Source organism: Chelonia mydas, chromosome 1 (genome assembly GCF_015237465.2).
Source record: "Chelonia mydas isolate rCheMyd1 chromosome 1, rCheMyd1.pri.v2, whole genome shotgun sequence".
Lineage (NCBI taxonomy): Eukaryota > Metazoa > Chordata > Testudines > Cheloniidae > Chelonia > Chelonia mydas.
In genome coordinates this window covers 331,247,299-331,265,918 of record NC_057849.1, presented here as the reverse complement: position 1 = coordinate 331,265,918, position 18,620 = coordinate 331,247,299, and the positions used below count along the sequence as shown (strand labels likewise).

The window sequence follows — 18,620 nt, the reverse complement described above, 5'->3', positions numbered from 1 at the left end:
GTTCTGGGCCCTGGCCTCTCCTTAATTTATTTTTTAAATGTGTGCTTTACATTTATATACTTCCTTTTGCATTTATTTTTATTTTTACATTTTTGTTACAAAAATGAACTGGAGAAAAAAGATCACTTAGTTTGAGACATGCTCAGCCTACAGTGTCCTCTTCTTAGTTTGTTCCTCCAGGTAATATTCCTACCAGCGACCCTGCTTTGGGTAAGATTATTGTAGTTTTAAGCCATTAGCCTACAGGGGGCAAATTGATGCAACACATGTCATTCTCCAAGTCCTGCCTACCTTCTGCAATTGCAGGGAAGTGTAGTTTGCAGCTTCCTGAGCTAGTGGGGTGAATGAGTCGACTGTAGTATTTCCTGCAGAGTAACATTCAGACCATGATCTCTGTGGTTATGATTTTCTAATACTGTTATTTTGGACTGTGGGGGAGGCTGTTCCTCAGAGACAAGCCCAGTGGTGACTTGGGTCAGAATGGTTCAGCACTACTGGAAATCAGGCAGAGTATCCAGACTCTCTAGGTCTAGGTGCATACATAGGCAGAACTGTAAATATGCATTTACTGTGCAATATGTAATTTTTTTAAAGTAAAATCAATATTCATTGCAAACTTTGCTCTTATTTCATATTAGGTCTTCTACACTTACAACCCCCTGTGAAAATGGACGTGCAACTGTTGTGGTGATGAGGTGTAATCCCACCAAACCAGGCCAAGGGGATATTTCAGTCCCCAGGTATTTATTTACGTGTATTACAGTAGTGCCTAGGTGCCCAGTCTTCTTAAGCCATCCTTGGCAAAACTCTTTTAGTTGCCTTATATTTGCAAGTCGTGAGAAGTGCTTTCTCCCATCTGTGACTGTCCAGGAGATCACACACATTTCTTCCAGGTGAGTACCTGGCCACAGTGATCCATGTATACGTCAACTCCAGGTGAACTGCTGGCAGCACATTCTAGTTATTGCTGGCTCCGAGGTCCCTGTGGAAGCCCCAGCAGACACCATACACAACAGCCTGCTCTTAGACAATAAAGCCAGGAAAGAGCGCACGATAGGAGTGTATTTAACCTCTCTATTTTGTACTCGGGCAACCTCTACTTGAATATTGTGTCCAGTTCTGGTGCTCACAATTCAAGAAGGATGTTAATAAATTGGAGAGGGTTCAGGGAAGAGCCAAGAGAATGATTAAAGGATTGGAAACCTTATAGTGATAGATGCAAGGAGCTCAATCTGTTTAACCGAACAACAAGAAGGTTAAGGGTTGATTTGATCCTCCCTGGGAAATAGAAATTTGATAACAGAGGGCTCTTCAATCTAGCAGACAAAGATATAAAAAGATAGATAAATTCAGACTGGGTAATCAGTCATTGAAACAATTCACGAAAGGTCCTGGAGGATTCTCCATCACTGGAAATTTTTAAATTAAAATGTGGATGTTTTTCTGAAATATAAGCTCTAGTTTAAACAGGAATTAAGTCAGGGAATTCCTATGGCCTGAGTTATACAGGAAATCAGACTACATGACCACAATAGTCCATTGTGGCCTTATAATCGCTGAATCTGTGCCAATACTTTGTCTGCTCCACTGACTCCTAGAAGTCCCAGTCACGGACCCATTGTGCTAGGTTCGGTACCAACAAAGAACAAAAAGACAGTTGCTGCCCCGAAGAGCTTACAATCCAAGATAAGACCAGACATAACAGATAGGGGAGTACAAGGAAACAGTGAGACCTTATTAGCCAGCATGACAAGCAGTGGTTTCAGCATGCCAGCAGACTAATTGTCAAATGTTTTGTAGGCATCACAGGAAAGGGCAGTTTTAAGGAGGGTTTTAAGCCCGTATAGGGTGGGGCCTAGTGTGATGGCATGTAGGTCACCCCAGTGTGCCCCTTTCAGTTAGGCATGGTGCCACAGGTCAGTCCCACCTGACTTCCATTCATCTGGGATATAAGCAAGTCCAGACAGAGCTTTTAGTCAAACTGGCCCCTTTCTAGGGATCTCGTTTATTAATAAAAGCCATAAGCATAAATAGGCCCTTACTTAGAGATACCTTGGGCATGCATCCTCTCTGGTCCTTCCTTCAGGACAATGGGCAGTGGGTTCAAATACAGCAATAGCAGATTTAGATTAAATCTCAGGAAATCTTCTGAACTGTAAGAACACTGGGACAATGGAACAGACGCCTCGGGAGGCTGTGGAAGCTCCTTCACTGGAGGTTTGCAAAAGGAGGCTGGATAGCCATCTGCCTTGGATGGTCTAGACCAGTGGTCTCCAAAGTGGGGTGTGCAAGACGATTGATTTGGGGGCGCAGCAGGAGGAGTGCCACCGGAGCAAAAGGGCTGCGTGGCAGGAGGAGCACTGCCGGAGGGAAAAAGAAAAGGGGAGGGGGGCAGACCTGAGTCCTCCGGCCCGTGGAGGAGCAGCAGCAGCCGGAAAGAAGCAGCACTTTCCCCTTCAAAGCCGGCCGGAGAGAAGTGGTGCTTTGAAGGGGAAAGCGCTACTTCTCTCCGGCCGCTGGCTGCGCGGCTGCCTCTGCTCCTCCTGAGTCCTCCAGCCCGTGCTCTCAGGACCGCATTCCTAAAGGGGCTTTAGAGCTGCAGGCCAGGGCCCCGGGGCCCCCTTAGCCCAGGGCCCTGAAGCCCCTAGAGCCCCTGCGTTCCGGGTGGCCCTGCCTGCCGTTGCGGGGGGGGGATCCCAGAATTATGGCTCCCAGAATCGTGGCCATGGGGGTGGTGCTGCACTGCGCAGAGCCCTCTGCACCCCCCCTGCACCAAACAGGAGCTGCCCCAGGTTAATGCTCTGCACCTCCTGCCTGCCCCAGCCCTGAGCACCCTCCCGCTCCCTAACTCCCTCCCAGACCCAGCACCCCACCCACCCTGAGCGCCCGCTGTATCACAAAGTGTTAAACCAAGATTTTCAAAAATAATAAAGCATATTCCATCACATTGCTCTCACTAAAATATTATTATTAATAATAATTTTTTTAGTGAGAGCAAAAAGGGTTTTTGTACCATTAATAAATAAAATAAATTATTTTAAAAATATTGTTTATTTCATCTTTATCTCATTGTTTTTTAATTTCTATTTTTTGTGTATGTTTTATAATTTACATAATATATTAGTACAGTAGTACATGTATATAATTTATACATAAACATATATGTATGCTTGTGCGTGCTCAAAAATATTTTACTGATAGGGGTGCATGATCAAAAAAGTTTGGAGACCACTGGTCTAGACACAACAAAGCCTGCATCTTGGCAGGGGTTAAATCTGATGACTCTTGCGGTCCCTTCTAACCCTGTGGTTCTTCCCCGCACCTGAAAATGGTCTCTGTTTCTGGATTACTCCTCTGGATTACTCCCTTTCAGATCTTTATGCAGGAGTCCCTACCACTCTGGAACTGGGTTGTATGAATTAGTCCCTCACTCTCTCCTTAAACAGGAGTCTCTCTAGCTCTTCTCCCTGGAGCTGGGTTCTGTTGATCAGATTATTTAATCCTCTTAAACAGGAATCCTCAGATCTCCTCACTGGAGCTGAGTTATGGGTTAACCAGCTGTACGGCTTTTACAGCTTCTTCCTCTGCTGATCCCTTGTCCTTAATCAGACTGCTCAGCAGGCCAAGTTCTCCCCACTGGGAGCTCCTTGTGTCTGCCCGGTCATGAGGGAGGATGTCGCATTTATGCTGGTCCCTGTCCCCCAGCTCATCCCCAACTGGCTGGGGGAGAGGAGAGCCTTGCCCACCCCCTCTGCCAGTCTCTTGGCCCTGGGCCCCTTAAAGAAACAGTAAGAGAGGATTTTTCCCCAAACGCTTCTTTCTCCCAGATCTGCTTCCTTGCTCCCCAGTATCTCCCAGGCCCTTGCATATATAATTACCAGAGATCAGGATGAGCCTCGTTCTGGCCACCTTCAGGCAAAATGCAAAGCCCGTATTTTTGTACAAACCATCCCCTCAATTTATGGAAGAAAAGATGATGATGATGATGATAGGAAGGATGATGCAGAGGTTAGGGTGTTATCTTGGGATTCAGGAGACATTAGTTCCATTGCCTGCTCTGCCACAGACTTCCAGTGTGGCTCTGGGCAAGTCCCTTAGCCTCTCTGTGCCTCAGTTCCCCATCTATAAAATGTGGTACTTCTCTAACTCACAGGAGTGTTGCGAGGATAAATACATTAAAGATTGTGAAGTGCTCAGATATTATGGTAAAGGGGATCATATAAGTATCTTGGATTGATTGAAGAAGATCATGATCCAATAACAGTTGAAGCAGAGCATTTAATATCAAAGTAGACATCTGTATTTGTAACAAAAATGTCTAAATAAGCAGTGCCTGCTTTGTAGTTTATTCCTGGTTTAGCTAGGGTGTCAGATGGAAGGAGCATGGGAAATACTCCTACTAATGTTCCTGAGAAAATACTCTGTGATCCAGAGATGGTGTTCTGAATTAGTCAAATCAAGGCAAGTGAGGTTGGTCTTCTAGCTCTCTGGATTTTGTTAAGACTTCAGTAGCTCAGACATAGGTGAGAGGTTTATCACAGGAGTGGGTGGGTGAGATTCTGTGGCCTGCGTTGTGCAGGAGGTCAGACTAGATGATCATAATGGTCCCTTCTGACCTTAATATCTATGAGTCTACGAAAAATGTGTGACAGATTTCAGAGTGACACTACAAATCTCTTTTAAGTCAGTTTTTGTATGATCCAGATTTAATGAACCAATATTTTTGGCTGCTGAATAGACTTCCAGTTACTGTCACTGTTAGAATCAATCTAGCTGCCAGTCACAACAATTGAGCAAGTGTCATGGAAGTGCAGATGGTATTCTGTTCTACTAACTGAGTATGAAATAGGGCCATTTGTACTTCTCAGGTGCGTGGAGAAACTGTTACCCGTTCAGTAGGCTGGTAAACATCCTTCCGCTAATTAACTGTTACAGAACATGTCTGCCACTTATGGAGGAAATCACTCAAAGCATCACAATTACAGCAGCAGAAATCAGATTTTCGGCATCCCATACGGAACAGTCATCTTGGCATGAGAAAGGAGTGATAAAAGATTTTATACAGAGCTTCCGTGTGATATGCGGAAGCTGAGAGGGATGTAATTGATATGAAGATGGCTCTCCATAATATGTTGGAGATGTAGAAATCAGCTTCTCTCCTCTATGTGTAAGCTATGTAGAGGGGAGGTAAGTCAATTTGCTTACCAATTCTGTGCTGCAGACCATGCACAGACCGTGAATTCCTATCCTTGCAAGAGACCACAGCTGGATTTTCTATAGGAACTTTTCAAATACTAAAAGTGGAAATTATAATCGGATTCTTTTTTTCCCCCTCTGCTTAGGAATCCTGTACCACTCTTTACCATAAGACAGTTACGCACGCACACACAACTAATGATTTCAGATTCCTTTTTATGAATAGCACTCCAAAGAGAAAACCTTTCAGCACAGAGATAAAACCTTTCAGCGTTGAGATCCACCCCTCAGATCAGTCTGGGTTACTGCTGCCTGCTCTATCTTCTCCCTGCAGGGCTGGACTGGATCTCACTAGTGTTCACAATGGCTGCCAGTTTTGTACCCCTGCCAGAACTCACTGATAAGGTGTGGGGAGGGGGTGGGAATGTGTGTTCATGTAGGAATGTCTGCCCTTAATGAAGCCTTCCACACAAGCTTCAAAACAGCTACCAAGCATGGTTAACAACTTCCTGCCCACCCTTTAGTGTGCTAAAATGGCAACTACTTTGCAGTCACTCAAGGCTCTGTATTGCCACCTTGTCTGGGAATGTTCCCCTATCAACTCAGAGCAAGTAGAAACAGCAGCTGTAATTACTGCAATAAGTGGTTTTGCCTGAACACCTTGAAATAAGAAAAAGAAATGGGGTTTACGTAAGCTTCTGGGAATTGGGGTGGCAGCAGTGGTGGGGTTACCCACAATGTTAATAGAACACGGATTCTGTTTCTATTTCACACAAATGTCTGTAACTGTAGGGGAAATGCTAGATGTTACTAGAAAAATAGTTTGTGACAAAACTTAACTTTTTTGCTGCCAGTGGGGGGGTTACACCAGGGATGAACTCTGTCCAAATATATATAATTGTTTCTAGTAATGTATAGCTTTCCCCCTGTAATTCTAGATATTTGCCAATGAAATCATTAGAGTTACATCAAGGATGAATATGGCCTGCTATTTTTCATATAAATTTTGTTTCTCAGCATTCTTCAAATATAAAATTTATTCTGTAAAGAATTCAGAGTCACTAGAGCAGAGGTCTGTATTACCTGGCCACCTAGTGGTAGCTGTATAAATTATGCTGATGAAATACAACTGTAAATTTGACATCTTTAGAGAACAGTGACATGTACTTCTAAACAATTGACAGCTTTCATTTAGGAGTGGCAGGCATTGGGGTACAAAGTTCAAATGGCTTAGTCCACAATTTTCAAAGGTGGATACTGATTTAGGTTGCCTCAATTTTGGCATGTCCAACTTGAGACATCCCAGATCATTGGCCACTTTTGAAAATTTGGCCTTTGGTATCTAGCAGTGCATGGCAACGTGGCTCAGTTAGTCAATTAATAAACCTTCATTGTTTAGTCACTCTAATTCATTGATTGGAACACATCAGAAAGACACCCTCAAGTACAAGAGATATACATAAAACACAGTTACGAAGTCAGAAGTTGATTCAACTTCATCTTAGGAAGTGCTTTTTAAGGATATTAGAACATATTTACAAAGCTGAACGTTATGGGCCAGATTCTCCCCTTGGGTATGTTGGTGCAAATCTGGAATAACTCCAGTGCTTTCAGTGACTGCTTCTATTCTAGCCTATAGAGTTTTATATCAGCGTAGTATCAGTGGTATCTGGATTCTTACTGCCAGATTAATTTGCGAGACTAACACCTTCTTTATTTGAAGCTAGATATTTCGCTGATTGAAAAAGCTTTCCCTGGGTTTTTTTGGTTTGTTCTGGAAATGTTGAATCAATGGGGGGTTATTAATTATTATTAGTTCTCTTGAGCAGCAGGCTGGAGGCACAGAATCCAGACCAGTTCTCCTTTCCCCGGAACGAAACCTGTGTCACAAGTGCTAACCAAACTTTGCTTTTCTCCTAGCGCATGCCCCGTTGGCACCTGTGATGGATGCACCTTCTACTTCATGTGGGAAAGTGCAGAAGCCTGCCCTTTGTGCACAGAGCATGACTACCATGAGATTGAGGGAGCTTGTAAAAAGGGATTTCAGGTAGAGGACTGATGCCTTTTAGTCAAATTGGATGAGGTGTGTAGGCTTGGGGGTGCTGTTAAACTGCCTGTGTAAGAGCCACAGGGCTAGATTGTGCCTGTACATCACATAGCCATGCTGCTCCAAGAGCAGACCAGGGAAAGATTCACAATTCATTCCTACTCTCTCTTCGCTCCCAGGAGAAGTTATCTGCTACTGGCCTTCTCCATTCGCAGATTGCTAACCCTTCGCCATTCCAGAGCTGCTCTTCTGACCACGTCAGAGGCAGGCTCCACCCATTCCCCTCTCTGTCATTCCCAATCTCTGCTAGCCTGTGTGAGGAGCAAGCACTGAGGATACAGCCTTTGTCCCCTCCCCGGGCCTGCAGCCATGATGCAGGGGAGTGCAGTTGGGTCTCATTCCAAAATTATTCTTACTGTTAAATCTCAGGTTACTAGGCCAAGCCATTTTGGAGACATGGGCTAGATTCTACCTTGCATGAGAACTCAGCAAGGGGTCGGGGCACTGGGGAGCCCTGTTACAAGCTCCCTGATAATTAGGGCTGTCCCAAGCCCCTGTGTAGTATAGAGTAGCTGCCACACTGCTCTAGGGGTATGTCTACACTGCAATCGGAGGCATGATTGCCGCTCATGTCGATATAGCTGCACTAGCTTTAGCTAGCACAGAAGACACAGGAGCATGGACTAATCTGACCAGAACCAGGGTACACGCTGTTGCAACAGTGCAGCCTTGCATCGTCTTCACTGCTATTTTTAGGGAGCAGGCTAGATTGGAGCTAGCGTGGGTTAGCCTACCTGGGGTACAGTCACACCTCTGATTGCAGTGTAGACATACCCTACGTTGCTCCACTGGGGTAGGGTCCTGGACGTCATAGCCAGACTACACCACACCTACTCCCTTTACCCTACATCTCTTCTCCCAACACACTCCTCTGTGCTGAATGAGGGGGGGCCATAGGCAGAGGACCTGACAGCAATACACTTGTGCCAGCAGGGATTTCTCCCGGGCATTTACAGCCGGTATACGTCCCTGTAGTGTATGGAGAAAAGGTACTTAACCCAGTGGAGAATCTGGCCATGATACGATAAATACAATATTTTTTTGAAGTAAATAACACCTCTATTTTCAGTAATTTCTCTGCCTCAAAAACATGTTGTTGCCTTAACCTCAAAATGTCAACAAACGTTCTCTACATTCACATCAACTTTTCTGTATTCTTTCTTATTTGTTTTTTTGAAAGGAAACCTTATATGTCTGGAACGAGCCAAAGCAATGCATGAAGGGGATTGCCTTGCCTGAGAAAAGGGTCAGCACCTGTGAAACCATGGACTTTTGGTTAAAAGTTGGAGCAGGTGTTGGTGCATTCACAGCTGTTCTGCTCGTAGCCTTAACCTGCTACTTCTGGAAGAAAAATCAGAAGTAAGTACTGTACTGGAGGTGACATACAAAAATAAATCAAAAGCGTGATCCAGAGCTCATTGAAGTCACTAGAAAAACTCCCCTGGATTCCACTGGACTTTGAAATCAAACCCTAAAGCAGTGTAGGAAATGTCATACCTAATCAGTCCAGTGGTCCACTTAGTCCAATTTCCTCTCTCCAGTAGTGGCCATAATAGATGCTGCAGAGGAAGGTGCAAGATACCCTGAAGTAGGCAGTTGTGGGATAGCCATGAGAAGTTTCCTCCTAACCCCTGACAGAGGTTGGCTTAAGGCTGGAAGCAACAGAGATTGGTAAAGTCATAGATTTTAAGACCAAAATGGACCATTATGATCATCTAGTCTGACCTCCTGCATAATATAGGCCACAGAATTCTACCCAGTGTTTCCTGAATCAAGCTTACAGTTTCTGCTTGGTCTTGAGTGAATCTTTTAGAAAAAGTCTAAAAAAAAAGTCTTTGATTTAAAGACTTCATGGGATGGAGTTTGTTCTCTTCTAGTCTGGAAAACAGGAAATGGATGAGTTGCTATTGCAGTTCTAGTCATGCTTTCTTACTTCTGGTTCTTAAAATATAACTTCAGATTCTTTATAAATGCTTAACAAATAACCCTGCGGAATAGCTGCAGATACTGTTCTGACCACCTGTATTGTCGCAGCTAGAATATGGGGTATTAAGAAAGTAACTGTCCAAGTTTGTACCTTTAGGTTGGAGTATAAATATTCCAAATTAGTGATGACAGCTAACTCGAAAGAGTGTGAGCTTCCAGCTGCTGACAGCTGTGCTATAATGGAAGGAGAAGACAACGAAGAGGAAATAGTATATTCAAATAAACAGTCATTGCTGGGAAAGCTCAAGTCATTGGCAACAAAGGTGAGCATTAAAATTATTATTTTTTATTGACACTGATGTAGCACGGTTAGTTTAATGTGGCTAATTAGCTCATTTTATCATTTAGTTGGGTTATTGTTGTGGTTATGTTATTTCCTATGCAATCACTGTGTGATGAATAGATAGAAGTAGGACAGGATTATACGAATATAAATTTGACAAGTATTTAGGAGTGACAAGTGTGTATTAGGTATACAAGTAAGATAAGGCAGTAATGCAAGGCGTACAGGCTAAGGGCTGAAAGATTTCAGCTTAGCCACACTAGGCCTCAGGCTTAAGAAGACTTGACACGAGTGGGCGACCTAAGACTGACTTTATGCCTGTAGGGTTACCTGCTCCTGAGGGCATTCTGTGCCAAAATATTAAAAATTCTGCACCAAAAAATTAAAAATTCTGCACACATTTTAAAACTCTGCAAGTTTTATTTGTCATTAAATAAATGCAGAGGCTCCAGCATGAAAGTGGGGAGCACAGGCCTCTGGCTGCACGAAGGTGGGAGATCACTTTGCAGCCCCTCCACCACCCACCCCGGGACATGGACTGAGCGGTGAGGCTGCACCCTATCCCGACACCACAAGGCCTGGACCTGCCCCAGAAACACCCTAGGGCCCTGCCCCTCTGCACCAGGTACACCAGGTGTGGGGCAGGCAGGCTCAACCAGGCAGGATCCAAGTGTGAAGTGGCTCAGTGTGGGGGGGATTCAGGTGTGGAGTGAGAGGGTTCTGTGTGGGAAAATATGAGTGCAGGCAGCTCAGTCGGGGGTATAGGTGTGGGGGATCTGGATGCACAGAGGGGGGAAGTGCGGGGAGGGGGGGGAAGTGCATTGGGGGGAAGTGCAGGGGCAATGGGACTCCGCAGGGGCTTCCAGGTGAAGGTGGTTGGGGCTCAGCGGAGGGGTCTGTGTGTGGGGTCTAAGCAGGAGAGCTGGGGGAGTGGGGCTTAGTGGGGTGGGGGTCTGGGTGCAGCTAGTTGGGGGTCAGTGGCACGGGGCTCTGGATGTGGAGGCTCAGAGTGGTGCGGGGGGGTGGGGCTCGTCAGTGTGGAGGTTTGAGCATAGGCACCATCTTTAAGAGTTGCCCCACTCTGCCCTCATTCAACGCCTTCCCCCAAGACCTCCATGCCCCACTTCTTCCCGCCCTTGCTCCTTCCCCTCCTCCCCAGCACCTCCTGCATGCTATTGAACAGCTGAACCATGGCAGATGGGAGATGCTGGGGGGAGGGAGAGGCACTGCTTTGCGGGGCTGCCGGTGGGTGCTGAGCACCCACTATATTTTTTCCGTGGGTGCTCCAGCCCTAGAGCACCCATGGATTCGGCATCTATGGGTTTGAGTGCAGGGAGCTCATTGGGGGTGGTTTGGGTGCAGGTGTGGGGATTTGGAGGCAGAGGGTCTGGGTGCAAGGGGGTTCCAGATGCAGGGGTTGAGGTTCAGTGGGGTAGGGTTTGGGTATGGAGGGGTAGGGAGGTTCTGGGTATACGGGGTGAAGCTTGGCGAGGGTGTCTGGGTATAGGAGGTCCGGATGCATGGGGGTTGGGCAGATGGGGGAGCAGCTCCCCATACAGTGACCCCTTCCCCCACAGCAGAGGAGCGATGGGAGCAGGAAGCAGGGGAGGATGCTGAGATTCTTGCAGCTGGGGGAGGTTTCTGGGGGTGGGTCTGACACAGCCGCAGCCACTCCTTGCAGGGGAAGAGGAAGTCCCATCCTCTCCTGCCTCCAGCCCAGCTGGGACTAGCAGCTGATCCCAGCTCAGGGTAGGCTCCACTGGCTGGGGTGTCCCCAGCCTCGTGGTGATTTACCTCTCTGCCGGCTGCTCTGGGTGCCTGCACTGCTAGGGAGCGCTGCATGACTGCTTTTGCAGCTTCCCTGTCAGTAAGTAATTTTTCTGCAGGGAAGCAAAGAAATCTGCAGGGGACATGAATTCTGCGCACGCGCAGTGACACAGAATTCCCCCAGGGGTAAAGATTACGAGATTACTGTTCTGGTGATGTTCCAGAAAAAGAGACCAAAGTGTGCCCATCTAGACAGCAAGGCACCTGACCACAGGTCACCATGGAAACATGTTTACATAAATGCTAATGAGAATAAGGGAAACTCAGAGAACAACCTGTGTAAAGCAGAGCACCGCAAAATGGATGGGGTGTGGAAGTACAGGTAAGTAAAAGGAAGTTGGAACCTTCATGCATAAGCATAAAGTGTTAAGCTTGGTCAGAACAACAAGATAAAAGGGGTTGGTTGGTATGGATAGGGTGGGAAGACCCTGAGGGAAGACTTCATTGTGATGACCCCAGCAAGAACCACTCCTCTATTGATGACCACCTGTTGAAAGATCCATCAAACTCTGTAATATCTTTGGATATGTGAGTATGAATACAGCATTAGAGGGTGCATGGGATTTCTTAGGTTTTTATATATTTGTTTGTGATTGTAACTTATAAGTTACAAGTAAAAAATCTTGTTTGTGGTCCCTGTATTTGATCTTCTGTGCTCCTAAGAGTCTCCCAATCTCATTGATCTGAAAACTGTAGCACCACAGGAGCCGAACTCACTTCCTAGGGACACGACAGTTTAACACAGAGCTCTTCGTTCAATTTTAAAAAGAGGCTACACTAACTAACCTGCAAACGCACACATCTATAGATTCACTGGGCTTCTTTAATGTCAATGGCACTGAGTTGCAGGATTCTCTCTTGCCCAGAGAACTTATAACATGGATCTTCAGAGTATGGACAACAACTGAAAAGAGTTTGTGTACTGGACACCTCACACAGGTCACCTCCCGTTGCTGATTAAACATCATCCCAGGGGCTTCCATAGTAATTGCTTACGTGGAAAATTAACATTCTGAAAGCACCAAATGTCTAGCTAGCTCTCCATGGTTTATCTGTAAGTGCTCTGTAGACCACTGGAAGTCCATAGACCACAGTTTGAGAACATGGGCTTCAACTATACATGCACATCTGCAAATGCTTGGTGTAGCGCTTACTGCCCTGATAAATCCCAGCCATTTCAAGGGAGAGCACAGTAGTAAGCGGTAGTGTTTGCAGGATGGGGCCCTAAATTAGACAAAGCCAAAAAAACACAAGCCAAAGAAGAGGGAGGGTTGGGAGATTCTAAGGGTCTGAGCTTGCAAGTACTTGCAAGTCCTTTTCCAAAGGCCCAAAGACATCCACTGCTTCAAAGTGGTTCAGGCCAATAGTGCTAAGTACAACTGGTTGAAACTTTTCATTTGAAACTTTTTTTTTCTTCTGAAAAATGGCTTTTTTTAAACTGAAAAGTTTCACAAAAAGCCTTGTGTTTTCAGAATTGTCCAGTTTTTCATCAAAACCCCAAATTTCAAATGTTCAAATTTATGGGGTTTTTGCCTTTCTTGTCTCTGATTTTCCTATTTGCCACTGAATGTGACAGAGTGAATGATGTGTAGGGGTATCGCCTCCTGCCCCCCTTCTTTTCTTTTTCTCCATTTTAATTTTTTCCCTTCTGCAACTTTCCCGTATCTTAAACTTTGGAAAAATTAGAAGGGCCAGATGAAAAAGTGTATGTGTGGGCCGGGGAGGGAGGAACCCCGCATTTGGACATCATTCATTTTATTGTAGTGAGTGGCAAGAAGGAAAAAAGGGAATGGGAATATAGCATATTGAAAATTCAAAATTTGAAAAATGTGATTTTTTTTTTAAAAAAAGCAAAATATTCCCTCGCTTGCTCCCTCCCCCCATTTTGAACCTTGATTCCCTCCCCCCATTTTGAACCTTGCAAAAAAGAAAATGTCTCAGAAGTGTTGATTTTGTGAAAGCTCTCTACTGCTGAGTGTAGTGAACATTGCTGACCACCTCTGCTGCTGAACATAGTGTTTACTACCATGAATAGTCCTGATGAGTTTAAAGGCTGATGAAGTGTGCAGAGGTGGGCCTGTAATGATTAGGAGAAGAGAGGAAGGATTGCTGGAAGAAATAGGTTTCATAGTTCAAAAGTAAGCTTAGTGCTTTATATTAAGAGTAGCAATCACTTGCACACCTGCGCACTGTTTTCAAACAGACTATTCTTAACTCAAGTTCCTACGTTCATTTTAACAGGCTTCCCTGCACACTGTTACCTTTTCAAATAAGCCTGTCAGATATCTCTGGCTTTTTTTTTCTTCCATCTGCTGGATAATCAGAGCTGCCAAACTCGGCCTCCAGGACCTCATTAGCTTACTCAAGTCTGCATCCTATATCCCTGCAGATAACTGGGATTTATTATATATTTTTTCAGAACACATGTGATAGGCATCATTCTTCATTAATGCAAAAGATGAGAAGTATAACTTCTTTTAAAAAAACACAGAGAAAAGAGAGAGTAAAAAATATGGGGGACAGAGACAATGTAAAGATTTAACAACAGGGAGAGAGAGAGAAAAAAATCAGAAATACATAAAAGGATCAGACCCGAAGTGATTACTTTTCTGTGTTCCAAAACTTCTCATGAAGTTACTGAGAGCTTTGACTAGATAAGAAATGCAGAGCTAAGCCCCTAATGTAAAAAAAGGAAACATATTTATTTGCAGTATTATTGTAATAACAACCCAGAATGTAGGAATTGCTGTGCTGGATCAGGCTGGGTGGTGCAGGAAACCCTGCCGTAGGCAACTATGGGAAAATCTGACCGCGCACACGCATTAGGTCTCATCGTAATAGTTAGAGATTGATTTAAACCCCAAAGCGTGAGTTTAGTTTCATATCTCTTTCCAAAATATTTGTTAGCATTAAGTAGTATAGCTGTAGCTTTGCTTGCCTTCCATATACAGGTCCACTCCCTTTTTTAAACAAGGTCTGTATCTTAGTACACCAAGACAAGTTTGGTATTTGTATTAGCATTCTGAAGGCCTAATTTAATCAATGTGTTGATGCACGAAGCTTCTACAGTTGCAGGAGTCTCAACCTTTTCCCACCAATAACCTCAAAACCACCTGCCTTTTTTCTTCTCTCCAGTATCCTGGAGTTCTTGTCCTCAGCAGCCTCCTGTGGCAATGAGATCCACAGTCTAATTACACATAGGTTGAAAACATATTTCCTCATCAGTTCTGAGTTTGCTACCTTTTACATTAATGGCTCTTTTCGCTCCAGCTAGAATCATCTACAATGTTGTCAGTGAAATGCTCTGCATGAGAATCAACTTGGGTGTACTCACAGGGGGTACATTATAGGGCAGGCTAGAAAACAACAATTCCACTTCAGGAAAAAATTTATGAGGTTTTGAAATTTGTTTTCATTCTGTGGAACTTTTTTTTTTAAACAAATGAGAGATTTTGATGTGCCACAGAATAGCTAACGTCCTGGTGGGTAGGGCACTCACCCAGGATGTGGGAGACCCAGCTTTGAATCCTTCCTTTGCAAGAAGGACTTGAACTTGGGTTTCCTACATTTCAGGTAAGTGCCCTAACCACTGAGCTGTAGAGTCAGTCTCATTTGTTGGCCCAGTGAATATTAAAGTATTTATACATTTGGAACAGCTCCAGCAGGAGAAATTGAACTAGAAACTGACTCTGCAGGCTGGCGGCTAGTGCACTCACCTAGATTTGGAGCAGGGACTTGCACCTGGGTTTCCCACATCCCAGCTGAGTGCCCTCTCTCACTTGTTTTTCATGACAAATTTCCAAAAGTCACTGGCTCCTCCTGGTGCAGAAAGGAAATTATTTTGAAATCTCAAAAATTTTCAGTGGACTGGGAAAGCATTTCCCACCCAGCTCTAGTTAAATCCCCAATTAAGCAAAACACATAAACGTGGGGATAGTCCCATCTGTGGCCCCGATCCTGCAAACACTTACGTGCTTAACTTCATTACTGTGAGTAGTCCCAATAAAATCAAAGTGATTGCTCACTATAGTAAGTTAAATGCATGGGTTAAGTGTTTGGAGAATTGGTACCTTAGGGCATATCTGTACGTACAGAGCTGTACTGGCACGGCTGTACCAATGCAGGTGCGCTACCCGTCAGCATAGTAAAACCACCTCCACAAATGGCAGAAACGATGACATAGCGCTGTGCACACGAGTGCTTATATCGGTGTAACTTATGTTGCTTGGGGGGTGGTTTATTCACATCCCTGAGCGACATAAGCTATGCTGACATAAACTGTAGTGTAGACACAGCCTTAGTGAAGGGGGAGGCGATTCACAGTCTGAAAGGTCAACACGTGTTAAATGTTCTGCTGAACTAAGGCCTAAGTGGGTTGGTTAAGGGTACCGAAGGAATCAGTGTCAGAGTTCAGGAGTTTCTCACTGTCAGTTCTTTGCTCAAACTGCTCTCACTCTTGAATGTTTTGTATTTTTTTACAGTAATGCGTCATAATTTCTTTGTAATTCTATCATAAAATCCATAACCTTGACTTCTCTGTTCAGTGAAATAGCCATTTGGGTATGTACCGGTGGACATATCTATATACTTCCTATAAAGGAAACACTAAAAAATTATTATCCTTTGTACCTCACAATGGAATTTTGAAGTTTGTGCAATTTTTATTTTTAATTTATAGAGATGTTACAATTAGTTTAAAATTAAAGGCCAAATTCTACTCTCATTTACTGTGGCACAATCTCAGTAAAGTCTTCAACAGGAGTTGCACTCGAGTTACTGAGAGTAGAAATTTGTTCCATGACTTTTTATACTGAGTGAAGAGATGTTAGTACGCTTCAGAGTGAATTTGAGAAATCATGAGTGACGGGAACTTGTCTCTTTACATTGCAGGAAAAACAAGATTGTTTTGAATCTGTTCAACTGAAATCTTCAAGATCACAAAATATATGAGGATTAAATGCTACCTTCAAAGAAACAAACCTGATTTCTATTTTTACAGGACCACATTTTAAACATATTCCTGCAGACAGCAGAATAATGATTGCAGTGAGAAATGCTGAGCCATTTAAGCAAAAAGAGGGTGGAAATCAAAACAAAAGATTGGATTGCCTTATTCTGTGGTCAAGTACCTTGCCAAAAACAAGAAGCAGACTGCTTGGATTCCAAACTAGGAATGAAGCTTAACTCAGGAAGAGATATACATACTGCAACTGACATCAGTTTTGTATTCACCTGTGCATTGCTCAGGCCTGCTGTGTGATTTATTGGTACCTTTCAGTGCATAATCACGTTGTCCATATGCATTGTAAGAACTGATTTTCTGAGAGATTCAAAACTTTCTGGAAAGGTTCTGTACTGTCCTTTTTGTAGCCTAACTTCCAGTCTCTCTTAAAATCAAAATGGGGAATGGTACTTGAAACAGAATCATGGATGACTTTTGATCCTTGGATAAAATAATGCTTTTAGGGTTAAGGGCTGGATGGCCTGCAACAGCCTTTAGTGAGGCAGGGCCAATTTTGCACCCACGGATCAAACCCACTTAGATGCCAATGTGATGACCATCTGGGTTGGCTTGAACTTGGCACTCCTGAATTTAAGACTATATCTATACCTACAGCTAAGGGTGTGATTTCCAGCTTGTGTCAACATTCTCGCATCTGTTGTCATCAATCTAGCACGCTAAGAATCGTAGTGTAGCCATGGTAGGATAGGCAGTGGCCGCATGGGCAAGCTGTGCCGAGTATGTACCCACAGGGTTCTGGTGGATTTGTACTCAGGGTGGCTAGCCCATGCCACCGCTTGGCACTGCCCATGCTACTGTGGCTACACTACTGTCTTTAGTGTACTGGTTTGAGAGCTACGCAAGCTGAGAGTCACACCGGCACCTCCAAGTGTAGACATACCCTAAATGGGTGTGCTGCCAGTGCCTGAGTTGAAAGATCAGATCCGTCCATTTAGAAGCTGCAGGAGCACTCATAAATCTTTTTACATGGTCTAGACACTAGAGGGGGGCAAAGATCCATAATGTGAATTAGGCTTTCTCCCTGCCTGGCGAAGCTTGTCCTGAGCATCGGAGGTTGACAGCAGTTCGAGTTGTCATTTGTGTCACAACCCCCTGGGATAAGCATCTGTAGGGATTGAATCCTGGACCCTTTCAGGGTGGGGGGAACCGCAAGCTTCTCGTGTCTAAGCTAACCGAGCCAATTTGCAGTTGAGAGGCAGTATCAGACTCTTTAGCCTGTATTAGAGTAGCAGCTGTGTTAGTCTGTATTCGCAAAAAGAAAAGTAGGACTTGTGGCACCTTAGAAATTTTATAAATTTGTTAGTCTCTAAGGTGCCACAAGTACTCCTTTTCTTTTAGCCTGTATGTGGTCTAAAAAGGGACAAGGACCCCCCTGCAGGTATTAATGTTGGTTACACCATCATGTATCTTAGTATACAAATGGGTTCTACTGTCGATGCAAGTTATTGTATATTTAAAGGAGGGCACAAAAAGGTGCTTTGAATATTGAAGGCTGGCCTGAGATTCTTTTTCAGGGCCTAAAACTCTCTGACTTTAGCAACCACGTTAAAAGTATGTGATCTTCCTAATATCCAGTCTATGAAAAACTGTAATTTCCTGAAATTCCAGTGCAAGTTGAACTGAAAATAATCTGCTAAAATGTGGGTATAAAATTGTTGATGAAAATTATGAAGGAAAGAGTTGCGTAAAGCTAGGAAGAAATGAGGCTCCAATCTTGTCACTCTACTCAGACCTATATCTGCATCACAATAAAATGTCTGAATTGTGAAATGCATATAAAACTTTGGAAAAGACACAGGCAAAAATGGTGTTTTTACTATAAAGAATATATAGATTTGGGCTTTTGTATGACTCAGTTGCATCAACCAGTCTGAGAAGAGTCCACTTCTAAATTAAATCTAAGATGAAAACTGAATATTTTATTATACTATGAGATGTGGAAGGAGATTTTATGAAGATTAGAGCTTCTTTTTCTTGTTCAGAGAAATTTATTTCAATTATTTTATATATCCAGTTACAGAAACTGGGATCTGTTCTTCTGATTGGAGTTAGTTTGGGTATCTCATCGGGGGTCGTGTTCATTTCTTTTTGTTGTTCTTGAAACAGCATTTCATTTTCCAGAAAGAAGGGCTTTTGTGAGGTATTGAACCATTTTTTGATGTTTTTGAATGTATATTAAATACAAGTTTCTTTTTTTT

General features: G+C 43.9%; 1 protein-coding gene across 2 annotated transcripts in view; it reads left to right on the top strand.

Annotated features, from left to right (window-relative positions):
- Positions 1-18,620, top strand: part of ELAPOR2 (endosome-lysosome associated apoptosis and autophagy regulator family member 2) — a 141,721-nt gene extending 123,101 nt beyond the window's left edge. For both annotated transcript variants that reach the window (XM_037889266.2, XM_043552575.1), the window contains 5 exons: positions 639-740; positions 7,117-7,243; positions 8,484-8,662; positions 9,387-9,552; positions 16,290-18,620. In XM_037889266.2, the coding sequence (XP_037745194.1) occupies positions 639-740; positions 7,117-7,243; positions 8,484-8,662; positions 9,387-9,552; positions 16,290-16,349 (634 nt within the window). In that variant the 3' untranslated portion in view covers positions 16,350-18,620. The remainder of the gene's footprint in view (positions 1-638; positions 741-7,116; positions 7,244-8,483; positions 8,663-9,386; positions 9,553-16,289) is intronic.